The sequence below is a fragment of the Mus caroli genome, unplaced genomic scaffold (assembly GCF_978045245.1).
Source record: "Mus caroli unplaced genomic scaffold, Mus_caroli_1 scaffold_1, whole genome shotgun sequence".
In the NCBI taxonomy this organism is placed as follows: Eukaryota; Metazoa; Chordata; class Mammalia; order Rodentia; family Muridae; genus Mus; species Mus caroli.
Window position 1 is genome coordinate 151,412,680 of NW_028227256.1, and position 21,061 is coordinate 151,433,740.

Genomic DNA, 21,061 nt, shown 5'->3' on the forward strand with positions numbered 1-21,061 from the left:
TTTCTGGCATCTAAATAGAAAACTTCATCTCGAATGCCAGGGCTCCTGAAAGACAGAATACAGCCCAGCCATGAGGTGGATTTCATGTACTAGAAAGAGACTGCTCAGAACATAGCGTTAATAACAATATATGGGCCACGTCTATTTTTTACAGGTAAATTCTGTGCACATTTTCAGTTTGTCTCACTACAGTATTCACACACTATCTCAGCCATCACTGCAGGGTTAGGAAAGAGAAACTCATTCCCTCTCCCCCAACACACACAGTTACAAACAACTTGGGAAGCAAAGCCAGGGATTCTCCCCACCCCCCTTGCTTTTTTGTTTGTTTTCTCTGTGAAACCTTGGTTGTCCTGGAACTCCCTCTGTAGAGCAGACTGGCCTCGAACTCAGGAGACCCACCAGCCTCTGCCTCCTAAGTGCTAGGATTAAAGGCATGTTGCCACCCTGCTTTCCCGGTCAAATGCTCTGAAAGTCCTTCCATCTGCTTTATTTTGCAGATCCAAGGAACTCGGGCATGGAAAGGCTGAGAGACGGGAACACACACAAGGCAACATCAAATAGACTATGGACGTCCAGAATCCTCTTTATAGAAACATCGCACTTGTGTTTAAACCGTGAAATCACAGTCTGACCACTTCCCCAAATCCACTCATGAAATCAGGAAGATAGGGCCCTCCAGGTTCTGGGAATCATGTCTCTCTCTCTCCCAGCGCCTGAGCAGGGCTCCCTGCCTCTCCCCAGCCCAACCCGTCCCCAGGCTCGCTCAACAAACAAAGGGTAAAATTCTCCTCTGGGGTTCTGGATTTTCAGTGACAGATCTCCTCGAAAACCTCTGTACCGTTAAGGAAGCAAAGGGCCAAGGCCAAATGACTCTGAGAAAGCCTCAGCCTGGGTTCGAGGGTCCAGAGGTCGCTAAAGAACGCAAGCTGCAAATGCATCCTGCAACTTCGGCCCTGGCCCTCCTCCAGCCGCCGCTGCCTCCCCTCCCCCACGCCCCTTTCTCTTTCTTTCTTCTGAGTCTCGCTCGCCCCACCCCGCGGCTCCCGCACAGTTCCTCGGCCAATGGCCTCAGGGCTCCGGCGCGCAGCAGCTGATGGGCGCGGGTTTCCTGGCCTAGGCCAGCCAATCAAGGCGACTGGGGGCGGGCACAAGCTGTCAATAAAAAGTACTGAGCAGCCAGCGACCCTGCAGAGCCGAGAATGGGAGTAGAGCAGAGTGTCTGAGCAGCACACCCATCTCCTCTCCGCTCTTCGCCTCGCTCTCGTGGCCTGTTCACCCATCCATCATCCGGCCGGCCACCGCTCTGGTAAGCGCACGGAGGGTCCAGGAATGCACAGCCGCCCGGGCTGTGGCGTCGCACTCTACTTCCCAGCTCCAGTCTGCTGCTGTACGGAGCGGGATGCAGCGCTCGTGCCTCCCGCGTGCTTGCAGCGTGCGGCCGGGGCCCGCTCTACTTGGTGTTCCTAGGACGCGCTGTGAGCCAAGCTCCGGGAAGGGCGGGGTTGCGGGTTGTTTTGATCTGTTCTATACTTGCGGCCGGAGGCGCCGCCCCGGGAGGCCGGCGTCTTGGGCTGGGGTTCACGCGGAGATCGGGGGCTTTCTGATGGTCCCAGCGGGAGAGGGTTCTTGCCTTAGGTGGGCGTAGGTGCCTTGATCCTCTCTTCCTGGGCGGCGCGTTTGGGGGGCGTCGTCACGCTGTGGGTGGTCTGGTTGAGGATGGTGCTCCTAAGTGTTGATGGCACCACTCCCCAGCTCCCAACGCCGTGTCCTAGGCCTTTACCATATGACCGAACAATGGAGAGCCGGAGCCCCGGAGTGGCCGGCGGGCTCCGCAGTGGAGAGGCCGCGCCAAGCGGAGGCTGCAGCGGCGGCGCTGTGCCTCCCGCGGTCGCCCCGCTCTCGCCACCCGGCCTCTACCCTCGCCGGGGTATGGCCCCCTGGGAGAGGCCTTGAGATCTACGCGGGCCCGAGGGTCGGGGCGCCGACTTTCCGGACATTTTAGTGGGAAGGGCTGCTTTCAAAGTGGATTGCCCCAACTCCTCCGGGGGCGGGAAGCGGGGATCTTCCCCCAGCCGCAAATACTCAAAGAAACCAACCATTGAAGACGTAGAAGATGGAGATTCTCGGTCCTCAGAGTCCCCTTCTAATACATTAGGCTTTGTTGGCTACTCTGTGAACTACGGGGAGAAGTCGAGGGTTAAGATTAAATCCCACCCGTCTTATTCCAGCACCTCCCCCACCGAACGGTCTGGGTCCCCCACTCCATCGCCCTCGCCCAAAAAGCTCCGTTGCTTAGACCAGCGAGAAATCGAGAACGAGGAGAGGCATGAACACTGCTCTAAAAAGAGGAGGTCTAGAGAGTACAACCCCAGTGCATTTGATTCTCACTGGCTGGGGTGAGTAAAAGTCAGGGCGAAGGACCCCGGGTGCATCTGGCAACCCGCAGAAACTACTCAGAATTTTAAGAACCCATTCCACTTTGCACTACAGGGACACCAGTTGGTGCTATCTATGTACACACTAGGCTGCTGGCACCCAGCTGGTCTCAGGGAACCAGGGCCAGAGGAGGAACTCAGCTTCCCCTAACAGTTGATTAATGCTGGAGGGGGGGGGGGGGGGACGGCGGAGGAGGAAAGCTGATGGGTGGTGTAAATTTGAAGCCATCTAGAATTACAATCCAGGCCTCTAAGTGGTGTAGGCAGAGGCTTTGGTTCTGCATCGGACTTGACAGCAGAGGTTCATCTGTTCCCTGGGGGAAGGGTGAGGCTTTTGGAGGGAGAAAGCAGTTGTTTTCACTTGGGCAAACATGGACGGTTGCCCATAGAAACTTTGCCACTGTACTTCAGAAAGTTGCCCAAGTCATTGGAAGAGAACAATATGTTCCCTCTCCGGCTATCCGGGGAGATTAGGGAGGGGGGCATTTCCTCTTGTGTTTTGAGGCTGGTTTTTTATAGCCTCAGATTCATCGAAGATCTTGCCTTGACTCCTGTGGCTTGTAAACTTAGAAGTGGGATTTTTTCTACATACCAGAAAATATTATCCAGTGGGATTGTCATACTGTTAATTTTCACATTGAAATCTGTCTCTGGAATAAGGCTTTTCATCACAGTAATGAAGTCAGCAGTTGAGGCCTGGTGTGGAGGGGGCATACCTTTAATCCCAGCTCTCAGGAGGCAGAGACTGGTAGATCCTCTGATTTTGAGGAAAGCTTGGTCTACATAATGAGTAAGTAAGTACTAGGACAGAGAGAGGGCTTGTTGAGATTTCTCTGTCTCAAAAACAAAAACAAAACCCCAAAAAACCAGTCAGCAGTGTGCTCCTTGGAGTATGGCTTTACTTTTTACCACCTTAATGGTGGCAGATAATACAGAGCCTTTCTTTCTCCCAGGAATATGTTAGCCTTTAAAGTCTTACAGCTAGCTCTAGTTCATTGTGTAATCTAAAGATGGTGGTAGCATACACCTTTAATTCTAGCGTTCAGGAAGCTGAGAGTGGCAGATTTGATTTGATTCTAAGGCTAGCCTGGTCGGCATAACAAGTTCCAGGGCTCCACAATGAGACTTTGTCTCAAATAAGTAAATAGTCTAAATGTAGGGATGTAGAGATTACGATGGGGTGTGTATCCCTTCCAAGACCAGGGTGTGGTGGCGCACACCTTTAATCCTAGCACTTGGGAGGCAGAGGCAGGCAGATTTCTGAGTTCAAGGCCAGCCTGTTCTACAAAGTGAGTTCCAGGACAGCCAGGGCTACACAGAGAAACCCTGTCTCAAAAAAACAAAAAAACAAAACAAAAAAAAAAAAAAAAAGGTTGTTCCAAGAGAGTAGAAGACAAAGGAAGAATCAACAGTCAATTAATCAAGTCTTTCTGTGGCAATAAGGTAGTTCTGTTGGGTGGAATAAGATATTCTGTTAATGAACGTCTTTTGTTCTCTCCTGCTAACATTTCTCAAGTTTAACAGTTATTAAAATCCCTTAACTAGTCCCCCTGAGGGGGCATGATCCTTGTCTAATACAAAACTTTAAACCCCTTGAAAGCAGAGTGAACAATGCACCTTTCAATGTGTGAGTCCCAGCGGAGCGAAATCACCACACACACCAGTCTGATTCCCTTGCCGTCCCTACAGGGGGATCCCTTTGGATTCGATGTTAATAAAATGTGATTTCTGTCTCTCTCCAGAACACCTTCCACCATGGCCACCTCAGCAAGTTCCCACTTGAACAAAGGCATCAAGCAAATGTACATGTCCCTGCCCCAGGGTGAGAAAATCCAAGCCATGTATATCTGGGTTGATGGTACTGGAGAAGGACTGCGCTGTAAGACCCGTACCCTGGACTGTGAGCCCAAGTGTGTGGAAGGTGAGTGCCGGGGCGGAGTGTGTGTGTGCCTGGGAGTGTGCGCACAGCCTCGGATCCACCTTCCTTCTGTGTGGTTTGCAAGGCTTTTCAGACCTTAGTCAGTCACCCGTAAGCAAGCTGCTTCATAGTCTGGAGGCGTGGCAACAATGGAAGCCTTTATTTAGATGGAATCTTTCGTGTGCTGGTACATTGAAGAAAAACACTGGGTCACATTTGTAGGGGATGGGAGGCTGCTGTGTTGCTAACCTGGCCAACCCCAGGAATCTAGTTTGAGAGGACTGGTATAACTGGAATATGCTATCTAGTTTATAGAACACTTGGTCTCGACCCTTCCTAATGCTTCCACCATTTAATAAGGCTAGTTCCTTGTGTCGTGGCAACCACCAACCATAAAATGGTTTTTGCCGCGCTACTTTATAATTGTATATACTTCTAAGTTTATTTTAGTTGTAGCCTGTGTTTCTCAGCATAGACCAAGTAGGCCATAGCTGCTCAGGAGAGGTGTGGCCCCCTCACCATCTACCTGGCTGAGGATGGGTTGCTCTTCTAAGGATGTTTCTGTTTGAGTGAACGAGTGACCAGATAACCGAGCATAGATTGTATGCTTGGTACTTGGCAGAGTGTGGGTAGGTTCTTGAGTCTCTGCTTTCTGAGAACTCAGAGGTAACTGGAGATTCAAACCCAACCACTAAGACAGTAGGGAAAAGACCAAGCAAGCGGTGGGGAAGCAACTGTTCATATACAAGCATAACTTGAACTACAACAGTTGGACCTGTGGGGAGTGGGAGAAGGGAGAGGATGATAGCCTAGAGGAGGTGGTGGGGTTTTTGTGTGTTTTTTGGTTTTGTCCTGTATGTGTCTGACACACTGGAAGTGAGACCAGAGTATACGGTAGACACGTACAGAGAGGACTGGTTTTCTGCTCAGGTGGCTCTTGGGAATCTCAGATCAGGAGAAACTGGAATAGGTGACAGGGATAGGTGACATCAGGTTATCCCTGATGTAGAGGCAATCACATGCACCTCGCTCCTCATAAAGACAAATTCGTGGTGGGCAACAAAAGGATGAGTAAGATGCTGACCGTCTTCTTAGCGTGTGCACTGAAAACTTTTAAAACTGTATGTATATGGGTGTTCTGCCTTCGTGTGTGTGTGTGTGTGTGTGTGTGTGTGTGTGTGTGTGTGTGTGTGTGTTCTCCATGTGCTCAGTGCCAGAGTGTGAGGACCGCAGGAACTGAAGTTACAGACAGTTGTGGGCTTTCATGTGATTGAGAGCTCTTGTTGCTCTCACAGATCTGGGTTCAGTTAACAACACCCACATAGTGGCTCACAACCATCTGTAACTCCCAATTCCAGGAGAGCCAACCCTCCTCCTCGTCTGGCTTCTTCCTGCAAGGCTCAAATAACACGTTTAAAGTTAATTTAATTTTCTCTCCTTGTTTTGCCCAGAGTTACCTGAGTGGAACTTTGATGGCTCTAGTACCTTTCAGTCTGAAGGCTCCAACAGCGACATGTATCTCCATCCTGTTGCCATGTTTCGAGACCCCTTCCGCAAAGACCCCAACAAGCTGGTGCTATGTGAAGTTTTCAAGTATAACCGGAAGCCTGCAGGCACGTATGGGATGGGTGTGGCTGGCTGTAATTCCTGAAACCCTAGGGAGGTGACATTCTCAAATGAATTGAGAAGCCGCTCTCTAAGAATGTAGGGATGGCGCTCTCTAAGAATGTAGGGACGGCAGGGTGTCTGTTCTACCCTGAACTTTCCTGTTGGGAACAGTGTGCTCCGTCCTTTCTTCCATGGTTCCTTTTATTGTTTGTACAGTGTTGGCTCTTCTGTCTGTTTGCTGACAGGCAACCTCTACCTGCTGATCAAAAAGCCTGTGTTTAAAAGTTCTGTAGTTTTTGAATTTAAATACTAGATCTACCACTGTTCTGCTTTTTTTTCTTCTGAATTGTGTGTGCTGTATGTGGAGAGATACAGGGAGCATGCGTAGGAGAGCATGCCTTGCTGGGTGCGTGGACGTCAATGGGCAGCTTTGGAGTTGGTTGTCTCCTGCCTGTTTTATGTGAGCTCTGGAGGTGGAATTCAGGTTGCCAGGCTCGTGTGGCAACACCTTTACCCACTGAGCCATCTCAGTGGTCTTTTCTGATAAGAGTCCATCCGAAGTCATTGGAAGATCACATGTATGAGCCGTGTGCCACGATCACTTGGGAGTACTGCACGTTAACTATCAGTTTTATCCCAGACAGCTTGTTGAGTCTGAATACTCACAAGTATGAGCATGGAGACTTCTGGATGAAGCATCCGTGTGCATTTACCCTACCTGCACATGGAGTTTGGTTTGCACTGTGCTATCCATCTCTGTTTTCAGATAGCTTTGAACCTGGGGAAGTCTCACTTCTGTGAAATATCTTCTAGCAATGCCAGTAAAGCTTGGTGGCCCTGGACCTTAAGTGCTTCTGTTTCAAAGGGCAGTAGTATTATTGGTAAAAGGTGTGCTCTGTACCTGCCCTGTCACCTGGGTGTGTCACCTAACATCCTCTCTTGGGGTTTCATTTTCTTATATGTTATAGTTTTTTCGAGACAGGGTTTCTCTGTGTAGCCCTGGCTGTCCTGGAACCCACTCTGTAGACCAGACTGGCCTTGAACTCAGAAATCCGCCTGCCTCTGCCTCTCAAGTGCTGGGATCAAAGGCGTGTGCCACCATGCCCTGCCAAAACGAAGGTTGTTAATATCTTAGACTCAGATGGTTACTTTTTTCTAGCTTGGGAATTGTTTTCAGTTATACTCATATCTATGTCTGTCTGTCTACCTATCTACTTTTGTACCAGTTATAACTGTATACTTAGCACTTAAACTCACCTGGCATGTGAACCTAATGGACAAATTATTCTCAATAAATGACAGATCTGGCCTTCAGTGCCTGAGTCACTAGGGAATACATCTGACAACTAGAAGCAGTTGTCCTGTGAATCTGGGAATAAGTGCCTGGGGTGTGGTGTTGGGATGGTGGCCAGCATGCAGATAGGGTGACCACTTGCTCGGATTCCATTCCCATGAGACTGCGTGGCCGACTTTAATTATAAAAAAATCTATCAGCCATTTCCTGCAAATGGACAATTATCACTTCTTCCATTTTCCTTGGTGATAAAACGTGGTGGCCTGGGTCAGTCTCTGTATAAGAGGGCTCTAGTCCTGATGGCATGTTGATTCTTTATTTCTAGAGACCAACTTGAGGCACATCTGTAAACGGATAATGGACATGGTGAGCAACCAGCACCCCTGGTTTGGAATGGAGCAGGAATATACTCTCATGGGAACAGACGGCCACCCGTTTGGTTGGCCTTCCAATGGCTTCCCTGGACCCCAAGGTACGTCCCACTAGATAAAGGGTGAAACTTCCTCCCCTCAGTTGTTACTGTCCAGGAAATCCCCTTCCCCAGAGATAGGGGCAATCCTGAAATGAGAAAATGGGAGACCAGCCGCAGAATCTTAACAGTAGACCGGCCTTGCATCCCTCACATCCAGAGGTGGTTAGCATTTAAAGTGACAGAAAGTGGTGAGATGGCTCAGTGGTTACCCACCAGGCCTGACAACCTGAATCTCCTCCTGGGACCCATTTGGCAAGAAATGACTCCCTCAAGTTAGCCTCTGACCGTACTGTAAATATGCAAGTACACACAAAACTAACGAAAAGCCACTCAAAGTAAGCAGGGCCTCTACCGAGGCCGAGGCAAAGAAGGAATAACCTAAATTCTCCCGCCTGCAGCTGAAGGCAGGACTAGTGACTCGGGAAAGCAGGTTTAGGCCCTCCTAGTTTTTGGCTTTGGGGTTTCCTGGATTCCCTGACTGACTCTTCCCTGCTGTGTCTTGAACCTCCTTCAGGCCCGTATTACTGCGGTGTGGGAGCAGACAAGGCCTATGGCAGGGACATCGTGGAGGCTCACTACCGGGCCTGCTTGTATGCTGGAGTCAAGATCACGGGGACAAATGCAGAGGTTATGCCTGCCCAGGTAAATGGTGCCCGCCTTTTTCCTCCTCTGAAGACCTGGGTAGGTAGGTACATGGGGACTTTGGGCTAGCAGGGGTGGGTCACAGAGGGTGGGTCACAAAGTGGGGGGATCACAGAGGGAGAATCTTAAAGGTCAACTTTTTCTCTCTAGTGGGAATTCCAGATAGGACCCTGTGAGGGGATCCGAATGGGAGATCATCTTTGGATAGCCCGTTTTATCTTGCATCGGGTGTGCGAAGACTTTGGGGTGATAGCAACCTTTGACCCCAAGCCCATTCCAGGGAACTGGAATGGTGCAGGCTGCCATACCAACTTCAGCACCAAGGCCATGCGGGAGGAGAATGGCCTGAAGTAAGTACCTTCCTTTGGAGCCTCATGGAGTAGAAGGGCTTTGGGTACTTGGGCTTCTCACAGACTGTACGTACATGCCTAGCTCTGCGTATTTGTTGTAAGCCTGTCATTTTGTGCCTGTTGGAGAGGTGATAGGGTAATGCTTTAGGAATAGAATTAACGAAAAAGCTGACAGTGGATTCAGGCATTCGAACTAAGTAAAAATACAAGCAAATGGGAAGCTTAATTCTTACTGGTGGGAAGAGGCGAGTGATGGGGGTCTTTCCATCCAGTGGATAATTTGCACTGCATTTTAAAGACTGGCCTGAGGGAGACGGTGCCTTCTTTCTTCTGGGATTCATGCCTGCTCCCATCCTTGTCAGTGGACCCTCATCTTCACTGTTTCCACTAGGTGCATTGAGGAGGCCATTGACAAACTGAGCAAGAGGCACCAGTACCACATCCGCGCCTACGATCCCAAGGGGGGCCTGGACAACGCCCGGCGTCTGACTGGATTCCACGAAACCTCCAACATCAACGACTTTTCTGCCGGTGTTGCCAACCGCAGTGCCAGTATCCGCATTCCCCGGACTGTCGGCCAGGAGAAGAAAGGCTACTTTGAAGACCGTCGGCCTTCTGCCAATTGTGACCCCTATGCGGTGACAGAAGCCATCGTCCGCACGTGTCTCCTCAACGAAACAGGCGACGAACCCTTCCAATACAAGAACTAAGCGGACTAGACTTCCAGCGATCCCTCTCCCAGCTCTTCCCTCTCCCAGTTGTCCCCACTGTAACTCAAAGGATGGAATACCAAGGTCTTTTTATTCCTCGTGCCCAGTTAATCTTGCTTTTGTTGGTCAGAATAGAGGGGTCAAGTTCTTAATCTCTACACACCAACCCTTTCTTTCCTATCTAGCTTTCTAGTGGGGGGGAGGGTAACCCACTGCTTCATCTCATCGGGTATGCATGTCCGGTAGGCATAGCTGTCACAAAGCGGGTGTACTTATGGTGAAAGAGGACATTTTTTTTTTCTTCAGGATAGTTGAAAGGGCAGGCCCAATGGCTTAGATTGACATTTCCACTGTTGGTAGAGAGCTGTTATTTCTAAAGGGGAAACCAGCTTTCTGTTCCAAATGGAAGTCAGGTGAGGAGTTGAAGGTTGGTTTCTTGTGCTGTGCTTCCTTGGCTTGGGGTAGGGGCGTCCATCCCCTTGTGCTGTGCTTCCTTGGCTTGGGGTAGGGGCGTCCATCCCCTCTGCGAACACAGCTCAGTGCGTCACCTGATGGATGGCCCTACTGCGAAGGAAGAAAAAAGTTGGCATTTCTTGGTCCTCCGTTTATAACACAAAGCAGAGTAGTATTTTTATATTTAAATGTTAAAAACAAAAAGTTATATATATGGATGTGTGGATATATGTCTTTCTAATTGAGAGAACCATCCTATTCACTGGGTGCCAAGTTTGAGTGATGAGGGGCTTGGTTTAGAAGTGAGGCTCTCTTGAGGTAGGGGTGAGGATGCAGTACCGGGAAAGTTGGTTATCTTGGGGTCTCAGCTTCATTACTGCTTAGGGTTTCCCTGCCCACTCTGCAGGAGCAGATGTTGGACAGGTAGCCGGTGGGATGCCACTACTTGCCACCACTGTCCCCAGGCTTCGGTTTAGGGGATGTGTATACTTAATCCACACACGAGTTAGAAGTATGAGTTGGCTGGTCAACTTGAACACTGTTACTGATGGGTGGGTGGGTGCGGGTTTACTGGGGTTATTTTTTTGGTGGGATTAGCATGTCACTAAAGCGGGCCTTTTGATATATTAAATTTTTTAAAAGCAAAACAAGTTTAGATTTTAATCAGATTTGTAGGGTTTCTAACTTTACAGAATTGCCTGTTTGTTTCAGTGTCTCCCTCCACTTGGCTCTTAGGGGAACTAAGGACAGGCCTAGAGTTAAAACACTTGTCTCCTAGTGTCCCCTCCACCAGCAGACTGTTCCTCTCCTTCTGAAAAAAGCCGATAGTCTTTTTTTTTTTTCTTTTATAATAAACACACCCCACCTCCACCCCAGCCTGTTGCCCTTGAGTTTTCTGGTTGTTTGTGTCGGCAGCGGGCCAGCTGTGGTTTTTCTCTTGCCATGATGACTTCTAATTGCCATGTATAGTATGTTCGGTTAGATAACTCACTGTAAACAGACTGTAACTGCCAGCGCAGCGCTTATAAATCAACCTAACATTTATAAGATTTCCTCTGACTTGTTTCTTTGTGGTTCCAAAAAAAAAACCCTCAAAAATTAAGTGCTATTTCATTCCTTCTTTATCAAAAGAAAGGGAAGGGGGTGGTTCTTGTTTATGGGCAAAATATGTTTATCTGTACTTATGTTTTTAAGATGAAGTCCTGTTGTCCGTCCTTTAACTTGAAAGTTCTTGCTCCAGAGTAGGGTTTACTGGCAATTCCCAGTTTCATGTTTGATCTTACATTTTGAAAGCAGTTTGTCTAACAGTTCAGACTCAAGGATCATGCTATCAAGTTACACAAAATAAGTAAGACACAGATACTTTAAGGTCTCGCATTGGGCCTGGCCACTTTCAAGGCTACCCTCAGCTCTGGGTGACTAGGCTGCTAGAATTTCCTGGCAAATGGGAACCTCTGTTTCTCTTCCAGTGCCAGGGCTTGGTTTATCGAACACTGACAGTCCTGGCTTATCAGGATATTTAATACAGCGTGGTACAGTGTATTGGCTGCCCCTGTTCTTGTTCTTCCTCGGTCCAGCTGCTGTGAGCTATCTACACAGTAGGTTTGTTCACCTATTGAAGCCACTGAAGGCTGTTACACTCGGGGCATTGGCTTGTCCTAGATTTTAATTAACCAAACACTAGGTTCCTTGGAGTTCTCTGTTTTACCCTGGTTTTCCCTGGGTTGTCCAGCCTAGGTTCCCAGACTTCAGGACAACGGAGACAACATTTGTGGACCACTGAACCTGGGTTCCAAACCTCCATGTTTACACTTCATGCTCCGCTCCCTAGAATTTCCAGTTTGGAACTCATCCCGGGCTGGGCTTGAAGTCTTGATGTGGATCCCACATTGTGCCACCAAGCCTGGCTGAGTCCTTACTGTGTCCTGTTGCTGTTTAAGCATTTTCCTCACTAAGCTAAAAGAGGCGCTTCCTCTCTCACTGTGCTGCTGTGCATATGCCCAGATAGTAGAAAGTAACTATCCAGAGCATATACTAGCTCCGCTGTTGCTGGTTTTTGAGGGTATCTCTGTGTATCCCTGGCTGGCCTGAATCTTCAAGATCTGCCAGGTTCTGCCTTCCAAGTCCCCCACTGTTGCTGTTGTGGGCAACGGTAATTTAAAGATGGTAACATACTACCGCTTTGAGTTAGTAGAGACTGTTGTAACAGATCTTTTTTTTTTTTTTTTTTTTTGGTTTTTCGAGACAGGGTTTCTCTGTGTAGCCCTGGCTGTCCTGGCACTTACTTTGTAGACCAGGCTGGACTCGAACTCAGAAATCCGCCTGCCTCTGCCTCCCGAGTGCTGGGATTAAAGGCGTGCGCTACCACGCCCGGCCCGTAACATCTTAAAGTGACAGTTTTCTCCAATTCTACTTTCTCTTATAAAGTAAATATAAACCTAGTAGCTTATAAACCTGCTAGTCTGGCATGATTGCCCTCCTGCTGTAGAGAGGGCTCATCAGTTAAGCACTTGCTGCTCTTTCGAGGACCCTAGCCCAAACAGCATGAAACCACTTGTAACTCCAGTTCCAGGGGAGCTGGTGCCCATCTGGCTTTCTTGAGAGTTGGACATGCAAACGACACCTAAACATACATGCCAGCATGGCACTCAACATACACAGATCTTTTTTTTTAAGTGCCCTCTTCTACCCTCAGAATCTTCCTAGTCTTCATGTTAAAAATAATAAATAGTCGTCCACCTTCTCCCTCCCAGGGGCCGTTTCCCTGGGTCATCCACAGGACCTGAGTCCTTCTCATTGTTTTGTAGCCGATTGCAGCCAGTTCTCTCCCCAAGGTTACTTGAAAAGGGATCCTAACTTAATAGGATCGGGATTGCAGGTGGGAAGAAGTATTTCCTTCTCCACCCTGGAACCTAGAATTAGATCTGCTCTCCCGGTCATAGTTCAATCCCCTTACGTTTCCAAGGTTTTTTAACAGACCTAGTTACTTGATAACTGTATCAGTGATGGATTAAACAGAATGAGGGGCTATATTAAACAATATTTGCCAAACTTTCAGCCTTAAAGAGAGGGATGTGGGCTCTGGCTCAATGGAGTAATGCCTTGGAGGGTGTGAGGTCCCAGTTGTCTCAGTATACTCTTTAAACTCGACTTCCCAAAGTGGGAGCTTAGCCGTTAGATGCTTGCCTAGCAAGCAGAAAGCTATGTAAATCAGGTATAAGGTGGTGCATGTCTGTACTCTCAGCCCATCCAAAAGTTCATTTCAAAGTCGTTTTCCACTACGTAGCCAGTTTGAGGCCAGCCTGGGCTACCTCAGACTCTCTCTCTCTCTCTCTCTCTCTCAAAGATTTGTGTACTTTTTTGTATATGAGTACACATCCTGCTCTCTTTAGACACACCAGAAGAGGACATCAGATCCCATTACAGATGGTTGTGAACCATCATGTGGTTGCTGGGAATTGAACTCAGGACCTCTGGAAGAGCAGTCAGTGCTCTTAACTGCTGAGTCATCTCTCCAGCCCTCAGACACTCTTTCAAGACAAAACAAGCGTTTAGTGTCACGTCAGTTGCGAGGTAGGAACTAAAGGCATCACAAGTGCACAGAGTTTTAAGGCGTGTCTTAGCATGTGAAAGTCAGAGCTGTGTGTCTGGGAAGGGCGGAACACTTAGGTACAGAGTTTGACCTGATGCTTTGGGCTGGTGCTCCAGATATCTCGCCCAAAGGTTCACAACTCCAGCTCCTGCTGACCTACCTGTTCCAGTGCAGCGTGAAGTCTGGAGAGTAAGGTGCTACCCCGGGAGCAGATGCTTCACTCAGAAGGGCTTTGAAGTAAATCTCAGAAAGCTGGGACCAGCTTCCCTTCCACCAGGTCTCTAGACCTGTCTGTGTTGCCGGCAGAGTTTGCTTTCATGGTCTATGTTTGTCTTAGGGTTTCTATTCCTGCAAAATCATCATGACCAAGAAGCAAGTTGGAGAGGAAAGGGTTTATTCAGCTCACACTTCCACATTCCTGATCATTACCAAAGGAAGTTACTACTGGAACTCAAGCAGGTCAGGAAGCAGGAGCTGATGCAGAGGCCATGGAGGGATGTTACTGGCTTCCTTCCCCTGGCTTGCTCAGCTTGCTCTCTTATAGAACCCAAGACTACCAGCCCAGAGATGGCACTACCCATAGTTGACTCTCCCACCATCCTTGATTACTAATTGAGAAAATGCCTTACAGCTGGATCTCATAGAGGCCTTTCCTTAAGGGAGGCTCCTTTCCCTGTGATAACTCCAGCTTGTGTCAAGTTGACACACAAAACCAGCCAGTACAATATTTAAGGATTAGTCAGTTTTGTGAGCTTTTTTAAAGTCTGCGATTCTGCTGGGTGGTAGTGAAACCTACAAGGCCCCAGTTGTCTGGCTGAGTAATGAGCTTAAAGGATCAAACTTGCTAATTTCCACTACCAACATTATGACCCTACTGAATAAGCCTGTGTGGAGGGAAAAGAATGTCTGCTTGTGTTTGATTCTGGCTGCAATCAAGCTGCCATGAGCTTTATGTTGCTTCAAGGGTTATAACTAATAGAAAGCGGCCATTCTCCATAAAACCCCAAAGAATGCAAGCAAATTGCTACTGTAAACAAAGTGAGCAGATTAGAGACTTGACCCTTTATAGCCTTAGGTCAATCATCATTAAAAAACACAAGCACTAAAAACATCTGTAGAATAAAGGCAACTCACATTTTATATATGCAGACAGATGCATGTGTACATATGCACATATCAAATTGGTGAGAGCATGTATATATATATATATATATATATATATATATATATATATATATATATATGTGTGTGTGTGTGTGTGTGTGTGTGTGTGTTTATATGTGCTATATACACACATTAAATATATGGTACTGATCCTATGTCTTAGGGTTTTACTGCTGTAAACAGATACCATGACCAATTGGGGCTGGCTTACAGGTTCAGAGGTTCAGTCCATTATCATCAAGGCAGGAGCATGATAACGTCCATGCAGGCATGGTACAGACATGGCTGAGAGTTCTACATCTTCATCTGAGGGCTGCTAGCAGAATATTGACTGCTTTAGGATAACTCCTTTGTGACTACTACCATTCTGCCTTATTGACGTTAGAGAGTCACTCAAGATACTGCCAAAGATTTAATAAATTATATGTTAAATTAATATATTATCTATAATATGTTGTTTATTTACAAAATATAATACATTATATAATGTATTACATAATTATGAGCTATGATATTTTAATTAAATATATTTATAATATATAATGATATAGTAAATAATAAAATAATAAATAAAAATGGAGTGGGTGGGAATATAACCCAGTTTATATTTCCCTAGCAGGCAGGAAGCAATGGGCACCACATTAAAAAAAAAAGAAATTCAAAAGTGCTGTGAAGTGCCTGAACCAGTACTCAGGATGTGGAGACAAGGCTCAAAAGTTCAAGTTCATGCTGTGCTACATAGTCAGTTAGAGGTCAGCCGTGGCTACACGAAACCCTGTCTAAACCAATCAAGCACACAAGCAGACTGAGGCCCAACTTTGGCCCTATTTGATGTTTTGATGAGAGCTTGTCACTGAGGAGTAGGGGTGGCCAGTGAAGGAAAATTCTTTCTCTTCCTCTTCTTTACTCCCCCTTCCTCTTCTGCCCTGTTCTTAGAGTCTGCACATTTCTTTGACACTACCAAGAAGGATACAGGCTAATCTTCAAATGATTGTGTGGGCCATTTTGGCAGAGAGTAAGACAATATCATATTGGGGAGAGAGGGGAGTTTTACACACGAGTCTTGTCTCTGGGAAGGAATTGTGATCCAACTGGAGCTAAATTTCGAAACACAATTCTGTAAGAGAAGACTCCGATCAGAGCTTCCTTGTAGGAGCTTCCCAAACAAGCTCGTTCCTAATCGAATTTAAGGCCTAGAAACTGCAAACCTATTAATGCTTCTATAAATACACTTGGGGCTCAGCCAAGGAAAACTTTAATAATGTGAACACAAACTGTCAGAGAAAGGTTATTACCAGTACCCCTGGAAGTATATACAAAGCAAGGGAAGGGTATATAGAGGGATGGGGGCAGTTAACGCACAGGTATTAACGGTCTCTGGTATTAATGGTGTATGTTTGAGCCCTCAAACTTAATGTCAGTTATCTTGCCCAGAATAGAGTTCTTCGTCTCCTTGATTCCAAATGTGGTTATTGATCTATTAACTGACTAATTCCTACAAAAACTGGTAATATCCTTGTGGATTCTGACTGTGGTAAGCCTGAACGCACGCACACCCCCCCCCCCCCAATTCCTTCTAGATTTAGAATTCCATTCCATGAGCCATCACACCCACACTGCAAAGAAACCGTTGAATCAAATTTGTGTTTTGGAAGAAAAGAATGCTCTTCCAATTTATCATGCTGTATTCCTTTGGGGGGGGGGCGGGGGAAAAACCTGTATGAGCTAGTATCTTCTGGTTTTTTTTTTTTTTTTTTTTTGGTTTTACGAGACAGGGTTTCTCTGTATAGCCCTGGCTGTCCTGGAGCTCACTTTGTAGACCAGGCTGGCCTCGAACTCAGAAATCCGCCTGCCTCTGCCTCCCGAGTGCTGGGATTAAAGGCGTGCGCCACCACGCCCGGCTTAGTATCTTCTGTTAGCAGGAAAGGGAGTATATGACCACGGGCGCTTTGATGAATTTCCTTCAGGGAGGTCCATTCCCTGACCCCCTCCCCCACTCTGCCTCTCTGTGCTGTAGGAATTTCCTAAACAAACCAGAGCGCTAACCCAGCACTTTCCATCTCTGAGGAATCTATATCATTGATGGAATCATTATGTGTCCTCTATCACCGCCTAACAAATTACCCCAAAACAGCAGTTTGACAGCAAATGCGCATCATCTGATGCCCTTTCTGAGGATGGGGAATGTACAAACACTTTACTGAGTGGCTCTCTGGGGGCTCTTAAGAAGCTGCAGGTTATCTGTGGGCGCCCCACGCAGCCTCTGAAGAAGAACTGGGTTCAGTTCCTTTCTACAAGGGCCCCTCCTTCCATAGTGCTGTCCCCTGGTAAGTTTCTGTCCAGATTTGTGATCAGAGGCAGGGCATGAGAAGGATTAGATTGAATCCACTTAAGAGGAAGGGAAACCACCAAGAAAGATGGAAGGTGTCAGGTCCCAGAGAAACCAGGGACTAGGCTCTCTAGGTATCTATGGCTCCTCCTAGCTCTTCTCAGGCTGCCCCCTACCCAGAGGCTGGGATTCCCTTTCCTAATAGACCTGCCATCTCCCACTGTGTGCTAGCTTCCTTCTAGGCTGCTCTCTCTTCTCTCCTGTCTGTTCAGCCTGCACCCTTCCAGATGCCTCTGGCTGAACTCTCCCCGATACCTACAATAAAACCCTTTTCCTCAACTCTATCTTGGAGCAGCCATGTCCTCATGTTCCTTCAGCAAGCCTATCAGAGAATCCGGGCAGATCTTTCCATTTATAAAGGGCAGTTTGGCCCTGAGACCATAGCCCAAGTTAAACTGTTACCCTGGGGAAAGTCTATTATTGAAAGTGTCTGGTTTCTTTGATGTCTTTAATTCCATAATTCCTTTAATTACGCTCTCTTGACCGTCGGAGAATGAGATTAAGGATATCCAGTTCAGGGCTTCGGATGTAGCTCTTCGAATGGAGTTCAGGGCTTCCTGTAGCTTGCCCAGCTTCAAGACTGTCAGACTCCCAGCACACCATGCACACAAAGCATTTCTAGGTCTGCGTCTGGGCAGAAAATATTGATTATCTCTATGTATTTCTCCATCCCAGACACCAGGAAGGTCCACTAGAAGCTACTTAACACACTTGGAGCCAGGAAGACTAAAAAGGCCACATTCACAGCAACATACAACCTCCAAAGTGCTAGTGTCCATAAACTCGTGGTGCCATTTGCATGTTCAGGTTCCCCTGGATAAGGATGTTGCTGCCGCTTTCTGCAAGAATGGCAGGGTTTTCGTGTCCTCTTTTCTCAAATAAAGTGATTTAACCTAAAAACAAACAAACAAACAAACAAACAAACAAAACACGCCTTTAATCCCAGCACTTGGGAGGCAGAGGCAGGCAGATTTCTGAGTTTGAGGCCAGCCTGGTCTACAGAGTGAGTTCCAGGACAGCCAGGGCTATACAGAGAAACCCTGTCTCAAAAAAATAAAACAAAACAAAACAAACAAACAAACAAGCCTCTAAAGCATTGATGCATTGAGCTAATAAATTCGGCTTTTGTAGCCTATAAATCCAGTTGTAATTTCTATATTCACATTAGCCTGATCTCAGACCTCAGACTGCAGTTCTTTCGTGAGATAGCTCCTTCCCATCCAAGGTTCCCTTGGTCATAGTTGTTACCAAACTTTACCTTTAAACTTTAAAATATGTGGACAGACTGAGGATGGTGGCTCATGTTTAAAATCCAGAACCCAGGAAGCTAAAATAAGAGGTTTGCTGCAAGTTTGAGACTAACCTGTACTGGACATCAATTTCCAGAACATACTGAACTAAAAAGTAAAATATTATCTCAAAAACAAGCAAACAAACAAAAAAATAGACAGATGAGGGGGTTCACTCCTGCAATCTTGGCACTTGGAGAGGAGATGGAGGGCTACCCTGTCTCGGGGGATAAAAAGTTTTTAGTTGTAGAAGCATGTACATAAATTATTTTGGTACGCTGGATCAAGTTCTCCTAAACAGCAACTCTATAGGTCAGTCCTTCTTCTGCTCCTCAGAGAAGAAAGCTAAATCCTCTGCAGAAATTATAAAAACAAAAAAGAAAGAAAGAGAAGAGAAGAGAAGAGAAGAGAAGAGAAGAGAAGAGAAAAGAAGAGAAAAGAAAAGAAAAGAAAAGAAGAGAAGAGAAGAGAAGAGAAGAGAAGAGAAGAGAAGAGAAGAGAAAAGAAAAGAAAAGAAAAGAAAAGAAAAGAAAAGAAAAGCCCAGGAACTGCAAAACTGTGTGGTGGTTTTGTTGAAGTGTTCTCAGGAGCGACTCTTAACTGGGCCTTACTGATGTTTCTGTTAGAATAACCAGGACCTGGGAGCCATGGACATCCCCCAGGGGATAAAGTAACTGGAAGTCCCTCCAAGGCATCTGTAAATATGGCGGAGGCTCTGCCCTTTCGCTCAGAGAACAACCATGGGGACAGGGATGGAGCTCTGTGGTCGAGTGCTTGTAGAGCATAAAGAAAGGTAAACACACGCACAGAGGAAACTTCTGGATGCTACTGAACTAATGTAGGTTATTGTAATGTTTTCGGGAGACCTCCAGCGCTAGTAACAGGATAGATGAGCATAAGCTTTGGCCCTGGTCCTTATGGTCCTTAGTCCCCTGGTTTCTTTTTGCCTCCTGTCTCTGTCAGATCTGGCAGAATCCCTTTGAAGAGATGGAGAACTGGGGTTTAAATCTACTTCGGTAGAATGTCCTCTTAGCATGTACAAGGCCCTGGGTTTGATTCCCAGCACTGCACAAATCAGGTTTGATGTCACACCACCTGTAATTTCAGCACTTGGCTTGGGGGGTCTGTCTCTGTCTCTCTCTGTCTCTGTCTCTCTGTCTCTCTCTTTCTCTCTCTTTCTCTCTCTCTCTCTCTCTCTCTCTCTCTCTCTCTCTCTCTCTCTCTCTGTGTGTGTGTGTGTGTGTGTGTGTGTGTGTGTGTGTGAAAGTAGGAGAATCAAAAGTAAATCAACACCAGCCTGGGCTACTTGAAACCTTGGGGAGAGGGAGGGACAGAGGGAGGAAGAGGGAGAAGACAGAAAGGGAGGGGGGAGAGAGAGATTGAAAGATAGACAGACAGACAGACTGACAGACAGACAGACAGGCTACTACAGGTAGAACATGTAAGTGTTGGTTCCAAGTTGTGTCCATTCTCAGTCTCCCTACCCCACCCCACCCCACCCCCCACCCCTAGCCACCAGCCTCATCAACCCCCAAAGAAGCCCAGGCTCTTCCTCTCCGTGCTGGGCTTCACAGCCTGGCAGGGCAGGCAGCAGGTTGTTTTGCTTTCGTAAGCCATATTATGTAAGTAACATCTTGAACATGGAGCTGAGCCAACCTAGAGGTCACATCAGGAGGGAAAAGGGGAAAGAGGCTATTCAAGGAAGTGGAAAGAGAATGAGGATGGGGAATAAGAGGGGAGAAGGAGAAAAATAGAGGTGAGGGCGGTAATGGGATGAGATTCTTTAACATCTGCTGCTTTTTCGTAGTTCTCGGTCCCGAGAGACAGAATATATTATCATGAAAAGTACTCTCTTCATTTTATCTGGGCACTAGGTCATCTTTTAGCTCTCACTCTGTGTACTGAACTGTATGCCAGCAGCCTGCAGGTATCACCCTAGGGTCTATTCCAAGGGCAGTGGCCGGCTGATACAATGCATGCCTAGTGTCCTGGTAGGGAATAAACGGGCCTGCTCTTATGGAATGCTGTCCTACCAGCAATGGAATGCTTAGACCTTAGCAGAGTTCCACTTGTGAAGCGACAGGGAAGCTATCATCCTCACCTCTGCTCCTGCAAGCCCACTAAGGTCACCCTCACCCCTGCTCCTGAAAACCCATTAAGGTCACTCTCACCCCTGTTCCTGCAAGCCCACTAAGGTCACCCTCACCCCTGCTCCTGCAAGCCCACTAAGCTCACCCTCACCCCTGTTACTGCAAGCCCACTAAGCTCACCCTCACCCCTGTTCCTGCAAGCCCACCAAGCTCACCCTCACCCTGCTCCTGCAAGCCCACTAAGCTCACCCTCACCCTGCTCCTGCAAGCCCACTAAGCTCACCCTCACCCCTGCTCCTGCAAGCCCACTAAGCTCACTAGCACCCTCCAAGCCCGACTTAGGTGGAATAGTTATTTTAGTCTGGTGTTGGTGTACTATATAAAGTGAGTACACATTTGTTCACCCACATGGTGGCTTACAACCTTCTGAAACTTCAGTTCCAGGGGATCCAGCACCCTCGTTTGTCTTTTATGGGCATCAGACTTGCATGTGGTATATACATACTTACATACATACATACATACATGCCAGCAAAAACACGCATATAAAATAAGTCAATCTCTCAAAACAAAGTAGCTAGATGGTTAAGAGTGTTCTCTAATCTTCCAGAAGTCCTACACTCAGTTCAACCAAATCCTCACAATGAGCTGT

The 21,061-nt window shown here is 47.2% G+C and overlaps 1 protein-coding gene across 2 annotated transcripts; it reads left to right on the forward strand.

The window, feature by feature from the left end:
- Positions 1-1,173: 1,173 nt before the first annotated feature.
- Positions 1,174-10,760, forward strand: Glul (glutamate-ammonia ligase). 2 transcript variants are annotated; one of them, XM_085842034.1, is made up of 7 exons: positions 1,174-1,309; positions 4,181-4,359; positions 5,808-5,969; positions 7,584-7,730; positions 8,245-8,372; positions 8,523-8,722; positions 9,114-10,760. In XM_085842034.1, the coding sequence occupies exons 2-7, from the start codon at positions 4,194-4,196 to the stop codon at positions 9,430-9,432; spliced, it is 1,122 nt and encodes a 373-aa protein (XP_085698160.1). In that variant the 5' UTR covers positions 1,174-1,309; positions 4,181-4,193; the 3' UTR covers positions 9,433-10,760. The 2 variants fall into 2 exon arrangements, with proteins under 2 accessions (XP_085698160.1, XP_021020545.2); XM_021164886.3 differs by lacking the exon at positions 1,174-1,309 and adding an exon at positions 2,253-2,399.
- Positions 10,761-21,061: the final 10,301 nt, after the last annotated feature.

What these genes read in the sequence shown, in the direction of transcription:
- Glul (XM_085842034.1), top strand. Translation starts at nt 4,194, where the DNA reads ATGGCCACCTCAGCAAGTTCCCACTTGAACAAAGGCATCAAGCAAATG. An exon ending in GTATAACCGGAAGCCTGCAG is followed by an intron (nt 5,970 to 7,583) that starts GCACGTATGGGA and finishes CTTTATTTCTAG; the next exon opens with AGACCAACTTGAGGCACATC. An exon ending in CGGGAGGAGAATGGCCTGAA is followed by an intron (nt 8,723 to 9,113) that starts GTAAGTACCTTC and finishes TGTTTCCACTAG; the next exon opens with GTGCATTGAGGAGGCCATTG.